At 35.5% G+C, this 9,654-nt stretch overlaps 1 protein-coding gene across 3 annotated transcripts; it reads left to right on the plus strand.

Moving 5' to 3' along the window:
* Positions 1 to 100: 100 nt before the first annotated feature.
* Positions 101 to 6,404, plus strand: LOC148627205 (uncharacterized). Of its 3 annotated transcripts, XM_088569538.1 has the most exons (4): positions 101 to 240; positions 674 to 734; positions 1,174 to 1,274; positions 4,448 to 6,404. In XM_088569538.1, exon 4 carries the CDS (start codon positions 4,463 to 4,465, stop codon positions 5,492 to 5,494), a length of 1,032 nt encoding a protein of 343 aa, XP_088425664.1. In that variant the 5' UTR covers positions 101 to 240; positions 674 to 734; positions 1,174 to 1,274; positions 4,448 to 4,462; the 3' UTR covers positions 5,495 to 6,404. The 3 variants fall into 3 exon arrangements, with proteins under 3 accessions (XP_088425664.1, XP_088425684.1, XP_088425674.1); XM_088569558.1 differs by lacking the exon at positions 1,174 to 1,274; XM_088569548.1 differs by lacking the exon at positions 101 to 240 and having other exon boundaries at positions 398 to 734; positions 1,184 to 1,274.
* The last annotated feature ends 3,250 nt before the right edge of the window (positions 6,405 to 9,654 follow it).

Below are 9,654 nucleotides of genomic sequence, written 5' to 3' on the forward strand. Positions count from 1 at the left end.
AAATCCGAGATATCCGAAATAACGCCGAATTGCATTCTGGGTTCTTCGGTTTTTGGACAAACCATTTAAACATAAACAACATCTCCTAGCAACCCGATCACTGTAAACATGGCCGACTTTTTACAATGTAAATATTGCCACCTAGAATTAAAATCTGACCGGAATTTAACGATTCAATGTTTAGGGAGAAGCCGTTTGGCTAAACGAATGAGCAAGTCATTTAAGACAATTTTAACGACGGTAGGTGTCAATAAAGTCGTAGAAAATATTTTTATTCAAATTTTAACAGTATGTTATTTATGTGACGCCGACTATAGAGAAAATGTCATGGGCGAAGTCACGTCATATTTTGCGCGTGTTTAGTACGTATATCAAACTCCCTTTTGTTCTCATTTACTACACAAATTTAAGGGACGCGTTCGAGGTCGTTGACCTCCACATTTTTTGTCGTAAGCTATTCACGGAGTATGCTCACAATTATTTGATATTTAATTCTACGAGAGAAGAAAAGCGTACCAATCGTTACTATTGTCGTCCCCTTATTTCAACTGAGTGGTGAATCATATCTTATCAAGGTATATAAAATATGAAAAATAATGTTTACATGGTCATAGTCCTTTACTCAGATTGTGTACTTATTGAGGTGTCATTTTGTATGTTGCATGTTTAAAAGCAAATGCGTTGGTGATTCCATTCCATATCGGAGACCTACAGGCTAACGGGACATAACATATGTAAGTGTTATATTAACTTTATCATATAATGCATACCAAGTATTCTTTTCGCCTTATAAACACTTTTATTAACTGATGACTTAAAATACAATGTAAATTGCCCCTTTAATACAACAGGAGGTTTTAGCAACCATAATGTATACAGGGTAATTGCCCTGTATTAATTTAATACAGGGCACATGCCCTGTATAAAAGTTGAACTTGTCCGCCATTTTGTTTGAAACAGACTATAGAATTTTGTTTGCCAAAACTGACTATAAATTTGCAGTGTTACGTGGAGTAGACCATAACTATCGCTTTTATCCGAAAAACACATTAACACACAAAAAATCAAAACTGTATAATGATCTACACATTAATAAAATTCGTGGGAAAAGCTAAAGAATGCATTAAAAACCTAATTTGAGAAGGTATCAGCAAACTTGGTATATTAATATAGATCTATATAGAAAAGAACAGGTTGGGTGAATAAATGCTTCAAGAGATCTGGAGTGTTACAGTCTTCACTAGGAAATATGTCATACTGAGCTGTATTTAAAGGTTTGTACAGATGACTCCTGTTATTTTAAGTTATCAGTTAATAAAGGGATCATAAAATGGTTATTTTCATATTAATCCTGTATTATGTCCTCGTACAGTCGTATTGGGTTTCGACCACTTGTATTGGCCCGAGGCGAAATACAAGTGATCTCAACCCAATACGACTGTACTTGGACATAATACAGGATTAATATGAAAATAACCATTTAATAACCCTATAGTATAAATATATGTCAGTTCAATTTGTACTTATATGGAACATTGAAAGATTTGTGATGACCCGAATGTTTTTTTTCAATCAAAACAACGTGTTACCAGGAAGTGCGGGTAATGCGTTCGTTCCATAAGTTCTCTCATTTTTTTAGCGATATTGACAATCTGAACTCCGCGGCCTTTCTAATGATACGAAAGGAAAAAAAAACGTTATTTTTAGTGTTTGGAGCGGAAATGGCCGAGTAGTTTCGATTGATGATATTGACCAGAAACCAGATTCAACAATTGGCAATGGATATATATCGGGGCCCTGATAATGTATATGACCTATATAGTCAATTAATTGTAACCAGTCCCTGTGTCTGAATCGGAAACTGGGTAATGTTCAATGCTAAGTGATCATTTCATCTTTTGATATAAATTCAGGGGCGTAGCCAGACTTTCTTTGAAGTGGAAGCCCGAAAAAAGGGGTCTAGGGGACCGCTCAAGGTCCCAGTGGGTGACAGGGAGCAACACACCCTGAAGCTCCCGGTGTTTGAACGTTTTTTACATTCATAATATGTAGTCAAAATCATTGCTGAAAGGGACTTTGCTCAGATTTTTTTTTATAATACCAGCAGTGACCGTGATTAGGATAAAACCGAAATGAAGATATTATCTCACCCAATTTGATATGTTGTATTTTGTAATAAATTAATTTGAGATAAATACTGTAATCTGATTGGTTAAAATAATTTTGTTGTATCTCAATGGATAAAAAAATATTGACACGCCCCCATTCAGTTAAATTCAGAGCTACTTTTCTCATGTTTAAAGATAAAAATATGTTTTAAAATTAATCTAAAAGAATTGGCTATTATAAAAATTTTGTCTATTGAAAAATAACATAAATTTTGTTTATTGCACTTCGCGCAATAAACAATATGCACATGGAAAATTATGTTATTTTTCAATAGACAAAATTTTTATTATTGCCAATTCTTAATTGTTTTAAAATGCTGATCCCTTCAGCACGTGCGTATGTAGTTTTCATATCACAACTCATACGTTATGCAAGAACTTGCTGTAAATGAGCAAACTTTTTGTACCGCGCTAGACTTCTAACAACTAGGCTTCTGGAACAGGGTTATGTTGCTACAAGATTGAAGTCATCACTATAGAAGTTGTATCGTCGTCATGAACCCGTGGGTCGTTACGGTGTATTCATCTGCACCATGAGGACCGATTTGTTCAGCGTGTTCTAGTTTTCCCTCCCTCTTTCGTCTAACCAAGACTTGACTTTTTATGAGCAATTCGACGGGTGTTTCTAGAAAATCAGAGGACGCTTACCCTACCGATGCACCCGGTCCATGCTCCCAGTTTTTCTGGAGTCCAAGTTGCTCATTTACTTTTGTGACTTTGTACGTATTATTTGGGGTTCTTTTGTGTTGTATGTCGTCTTTGTCCCTGATAACATTCTTTTTATTTCCGCTAGAATCTTGGTTCCCTTGATTACTCGTTATACTTTAGAGTGGTCTCGGAAATTATTGTATTCTATGAGTTCTGATTGTTTTTATCTGTTTTCTTTCCCAAGCTTTTATAATGACCTTGAATCCGTATTTTATGCATAATATGAAATACTAAGAAATGGGTAACGTTGGCATTTGACCTCTTATAGTCCAATCTTTATATTAATTGACTAATGGTCCACCCACAGTATATATTGTCGGTTATATTTTTCAGACAAACTCGATCTGTCTTAAACTTTAATTATCCATTTAAAAGATGTTTTTACGTTACTTTCATGAAAATGGGATTCAGGGTTTCACATGATAAACCCGTGTCAACGAGAACGTAATAAATCTAGAAACAACATACCCCCCCCCTTTGAACATGATCGCTTATACTTATGAATTACCTCCTCGTCTTCTTTTCTTCTCTATCTCAGTTTATGTTTTTATTTCTTTTTATTACTTTTTTTTAAATGATGTGGAAGCTCGGGCTTCAAAGCTTCCGCCTAGCTACGCGCCTGTAAATTTCTCGTTCTCATACAAAAAAAAAAGAACACGTAGAGCACTTGTGTATGATATTTAAGAGTTACAGTTTGATCTCGTGTGAAGCTAGAACTGACGCTATGACGGTAAACACGACACCGATGGGCAGCTTAATGTGGAATAGGAATATATAATGATGCAAATTCATTTGCAAATGTAAAGTATTAAAATTACGAGTGCAAGAAGTCGCTAACAATAACAGCGACTTAAAAATGTATCAAATAAGAGGATAATTAAATTCAGTGAACTTTTAAATTGGAGATTCGTGTATCATATTCAACACAGTGGCAAAATAATATCGGTACAAATGGCCTAAATCCACTTATACAGTTTAAATGGAAAGACGCGTAAATATAATTTTACAAGCACGATTTTATAATATGGCATTCACATTAAAACCGTATACTTGCACATGTAATCTATATGCAACTAATCAATAGAAAAGAGAAAAATGAGTAAAATGTGGGCGAATGAGTGGGATTGCCATTGCCCGGCGATCTGGCTTCCAATTATTTCTCTACATAACCGCCGATGACTCCGACCGAAAATTATTATTATATCACAAATATGATCATATCTTATAAAAGGGGGTGTTTCAGACTACAAATTGTTAATTCTATAAAAAAAATCTGAAGAAAACTTACAATTTTTCTACAAAAAGGGGTTTCCAAAATCCGGTCGGAACCCTCTCTTGTTCCGACAACAGCAGTGTTCACTGTCGATGACATTCGAGGTATAATGTTTATTTTAAGCATTTACGAAAAAAGTTAAGGTCCACTTGAGTTCTTCAGAAATTAATATGATTAGAATTTGCATAATGTGACACTATTAACTTTTTTTTCATGAAATATTAAATGGCGGGGCAATCTCGAAGTGGTGTTAGGTCTGACTTCAATATATGTATGTTTTTCATTGAAAATATTTCAGATACAAGAGTCAAAAATGTCAACATTTGAGCTTCCCATTATTGATATATCGAAATCTAAAACGAATCGAGACGAGCTGTCGACACAAATGATTGATGCCTTGGAGAATATTGGTTTTCTATACATTGATAATGTACAAGGCATTAACTTTGATAAAATGTTTGAATGCTGCAAATGGTTTTTTAACAAATCTACAGAATACAAGAGGAAGATAATGAGAAATTTTTGGGCACCCGAAAATAAAAATATATACAGAGGTTATTTCCCAGTAGTCGAGGGCGAGCCAAGTCGTAAGGAGGGTTTTGAATTTGGAAGGGATGTTTCACCTGACGACCAATCAATAAACCCTGAAAATTGGTTTTATGAGCAAACGCCTTGGCCGGAAGAAGATGGAACATTTCCTTTCAAAGAATTTCTTAAAGAACAATACGAAGTAGTCCACGAGACTGCCATGGAAGTTTTGCGCCTTACTGCACGCGGTCTTGGGGTGGATGAGGAGGCATTCATACAACTGTTCAAAGACAAACCTTGCAGCACTTTTCGTATTCTGCACTATCCACCATGGAATGGTCCACCTCCATCAAATGCCCGTATCGAAGACGGGAAAGTTGTAACGACCCCCGATCACTCCGATAGCAACTTTCTCACGCTTCTCTGCCTTTTCAACTATAATGGTCTTGAAGTTATCGGGCCAGATGGAAATTGGATTCCTGTAGCACCAAGGAAGGATAGCTTTATAATGAACATAGGCGACCTGTTTTCTAGAATGATGAACGGGAGATTCAGAGCAACACGACACCGTGTTCTCGATATATTCGTTGACCGCTATTCTGTTCCGTTCTTTTTGGAGCCTGCGTATGAAAGCGATGTTGGAATTAACTATATGTCTAAGTACATTAAGGGTGGCCCCGAGCACATTCCCGAAAGGTACGGGCCATACATGATTAATATGGTTAAATATGTACGCAAATACTTTGAATACAAGGTTCTGCCAGATTTTGAAAACGTGAAAGAAAAGTATTACAAAGATGGACAGAAAGATGTTTAACTACGTATTTATCTGATGTACTAGACCTGTTAGTTATGAAATTGAGTGTGTGCCTATCATAATGGTGTTAAATTTTAAATGTTTCTTAAACATATATAGAATACTTCATTATTATGTTATTTTTGGGTTGGAAGCTAACCTTGTTCTATTAGTTTTTTGGGAATTGTTTTTTCCGGTTTCTTCATGATTGTTCTACGTTTGAAAATTACAGGTAGAACGGATAGAATTTTTGTGGGACAGTGATGAGTAGATATGAGGGACAATAAGGAATAGTTGGCTAGCGGGAATAATAATAACAATATAAATGAAAATGGGTTAAAAATCTGATTCTGATATGTAGAGGCATTTCGCTAAAGTCATGCTTCAGTAAAGTTTTACTCTATACAGAATAATAGGTTGAATGAGTACGCAGATCATATCAATTTGATTACAAAATCGCAAGCTGGACTTTGAAAAGGCATTCCACTGTCGATAATATTTTTGTTCTGTATGTACTTATCACAATTTATTTTTCATTTGGTAAGAAATTATTTTGTACTTTCATCGATTTTAAAAGTGCTTTCGACATCGTTTGGGCAATCTGGTTTAAAGCAAAAGTCAAATATCAAAGAAAAAAATATTTAATGTAATCCATATTTTGTATCAAAACTCAAGAGATTTCGAACTGTTTTTCGTCAGAAATTGGTGTAAAGCAAGGAGAAAATCTGCATCCTTTTTTATTTCCCCTATTTCTTAATGATTTGGAAGAATTTATATACACAGAAAATAGAGTCGAAAGTCTAGGACCTTTTCTGATGAATGTCACGAGTCTATAGGAATATTTTTTTTAAAATTGTTTATTATTCTTTATACTGATTGTTATATTTTTTATATACGTGGGTTCCATATCAAATAAAGATACTTTAGAGAATACATGTTTATTTACTACAATCTACACACACAAGTCAATACAGTTTTCCAGCATCTGCTGTTACATAGAAACTTAGAACAAAGAGAATTCATTGACATGAGAAAGTTACGCCCCCAAAAGTATTAAAGAAATCATAACTGTGAAATATGTTCAGATAAGCGATTCGCTGCAGACAGAAAGTTCCGTTACTTGTAAATAGTAAATTGCTACTGTCAAAATAAATCTGTTAATCCAATTTAGATAAAATGTTTAGATGATAATGATCTATAAACATTACAATCTTTCCCCCCTTAACACAGATGTTCAACATAGGAAACAAAATATCGTGAGAAACATTTGACGGTAGTAAACAGTTCATTGAAAGAAATTAAAGTCTAATATATGATAAAAATCCTAAACCTAACTTCTAACCTAACATGTCTACTGATATAAATTTACAGTGTCAAATATTTTCTATGAGTCTCTGTGTTGGTTTTCGATCTCGGATCGATCGGCGCGTTTGCATATTGTTCGTTTCCATTTGATTGTCTGATTTCAATTCTGCGTTATCTTTCACAACATTTGGTTTCTCTTGATTTGAATTACACGCTGGTAATGATAGTAATTCAATGTCCATGTCAATATCGCACTGTTCTAAATTTTCTTTACTATTGTCTTGATTACGGTATTCAACGTTGCGAATTTGATCAATGTGTCTTTTCCAAAGTAACTTTCCAACTTGAACTTGATAAGTTACTGGTCCAAGTTTGTTTACAATTACGCTTCGAATCCATTTTCCGTTATCACGATAGTCTTTCACTAATACTGGTTCTCCAATTTCAATTTCGCGACGGCACGATTTCTTTGGACTTCTTTGTCGTTTCATTCGGTCCTCCATGTCTGGTTTTAATAGGTCTAATCGGGTACGAAGTCTTCTGCCTACGAAAAGTTCTGCCGGTGTTCTTTTTGTTGTAGAATGCGGAGTCGTACGGTGTTTCAGGTTACAGACCACCAATTCAACCAATGAGCATTTGGAACGTACGCAAAAATAGTCCTACGCAGAAATTACCCCTGTTCCTCATAGTGCTGTGAAAAAAGTTCTCATCTTATTTAAAAAATTTAAACAGTTTCTGAAAGGAAAAACATTTCTGTACATTTTATAGGTGCATTTTGCTTCTTGTGATGTGAAGCCTAATCTCCATAATGATTTTTAAATATACCGCTATCTTGTGAAAATACTGGGATTTCCCATGCTATTTATAGACCCTTCACTTCCGATGACCAGTACTGCACTGCAAGTCTGCTAACCCCACATGCCATTCTGAGGATTGTGAGCTGACATATGTAGAATCATGCTGATATACAGTCCTCTGCAGGTTAAAGTTAAGGTAAAGTCCAGAGAAGCCATTGAATATTGTGAAATTAGCATAGAAGCCTATGGGAAGTGGAATTAGTGGTTTTTAGCCTTCAGTAGAAATCTGGCAATTTTTTCACTTAGTGTCCCTTTTTCCTCCTTCATGGTTTTCATAGCGGTTTTGAAAGTTCTCACGGCGCGTTCTGCTTCTCCGTTTGAAGACGGATGGTACGGCGCGGAAAGAATGTGTTTGATGCCATTCTTTTTCAGAAAAGTTTGGAATTCTGCTCCTGTAAACTGCGCACCATTATCTGAAACTAAGCAGTTGGGAATTCCATGAGATGCAAATAATGTTCGTAACGCGTTAATTGTTCTTTCTGATGTCGTACTAGTCATTCTGATAACTTCAATCCATTTCAAATGGGTATCAACCACAATTAAAAACATTTCTCCCGAAAATGGTCCAGCATAGTCTATGTGAATACGTTGCCACGGTTTTGACGGCCAGATCCACGGGTTGACGGACGCGGTTGGTGGTGAACTTTGCATATGTTGACATGCACTACAATTTCTTACTTTCAATGTCATTGTCTAAATTCGGCCACCACACATGCATTCGTGCAAGACTCTTCATACGTACGATTCCAGGGTGATTATCATGCAGTTCATTTAACACAACAGCTTGGTATTTCTCTGGAATAATTACACGTATTCCACGCATTAAACAGCCTTCTTCCATGGTAATTTCATCTTTTACGCGATAGTACGGTTGTAATTCCGGTGAAATGTCACTGAGGCTCGGCCAACCGGTAAGGGTAGCTTCCATTACTTTAACTAACAACGGGTCTTTCTCGGTTTCGCGTTTTATGTCCGATGCTTTAACTGGCAACTCGTTTAGCTTTTGCACATTCAAATGTTCTACTTCTTTCCAGAATACATTAAACGAAGAGTCACATTTTGTTTCTTTCAGTGGCAATCTAGATAATCCGTCCGCATTTGCATTGTCCTTGGATGACTTGTACTTAACCTCGTACTGATATCCACTCAACTGAATAGCCCATCTCTGCATACGTGAAGCTGCTAACATAGGTATACCAGTTTTCGGTCCAAGAATCAAAGACAGTGGTTTGTTGTCGGTAACCAATGTGAATTTTCTTCCATACAGATATTGATGAAAACGAGTAACACCAAAGATAATAGCTAATGCCTCCCTTTCTATTTGCGAATAATTCCTTTCAGCACTTGTAAGCGTGCGTGATGCATAGGCAATCGGTCGTCCATCTCCATTTTCATATTTGTGCGAAATAACACAGCCTAATCCATACGGGGGTGCATCAACGGCTAATTCCACATCCAAATTAGGATCATAATGAGCTAATACTTCCGAAGAACTTAACAATTCACAAATTTTCTTGAATGATTTTTTGCACTTTTCATTCCATTCCCATTTCGTTTTCTTAGCTAACAACTCATTTAACGGTTGTAACACTGTTGACATATCGGGTATAAATTTCCGATAATACTGATGATACAGCATTATTTTCAGATAGTGTAAATGATATGCAAGAGAGCTTGACATGGTTTGAAAGATACTGTGAGAGTTGGAAATTAAGAGTTAACAAGAGCTGAACTAAAGTTGTGGTTTTCAGTAAAAAGAAAACAATATTAAATCATAAATTCAAACTTAATGGAAAAGATATTGATATTGTAGACACTTATTCATACTTAGGTGTTTTATTTAGTTATAGAGGAAGTTTTCTCAAAACTTTGGAAAACTTCAGGTTGTTTTATCAAAGCCAGGAGGTCCTTTATGATTTGTATGCATAAATTCAAAAATTTAACCATACCAGTCAATTTACAACTTAAACTTTTTGACTCTTTAATAAGTCCAATACTATTATATGCATCTGAAGTTTG

The sequence above is a fragment of the Perna viridis genome, chromosome 1, assembly GCF_037379345.1.
Source record: "Perna viridis isolate PV_CMFRI_1.1 ecotype Kerala chromosome 1, ASM3737934v1, whole genome shotgun sequence".
In the NCBI taxonomy this organism is placed as follows: Eukaryota; Metazoa; Mollusca; class Bivalvia; order Mytilida; family Mytilidae; genus Perna; species Perna viridis.

What these genes read in the sequence shown, in the direction of transcription:
- LOC148627205 (XM_088569538.1), top strand. Translation starts at nt 4,463, where the DNA reads ATGTCAACATTTGAGCTTCCCATTATTGATATATCGAAATCTAAAACG.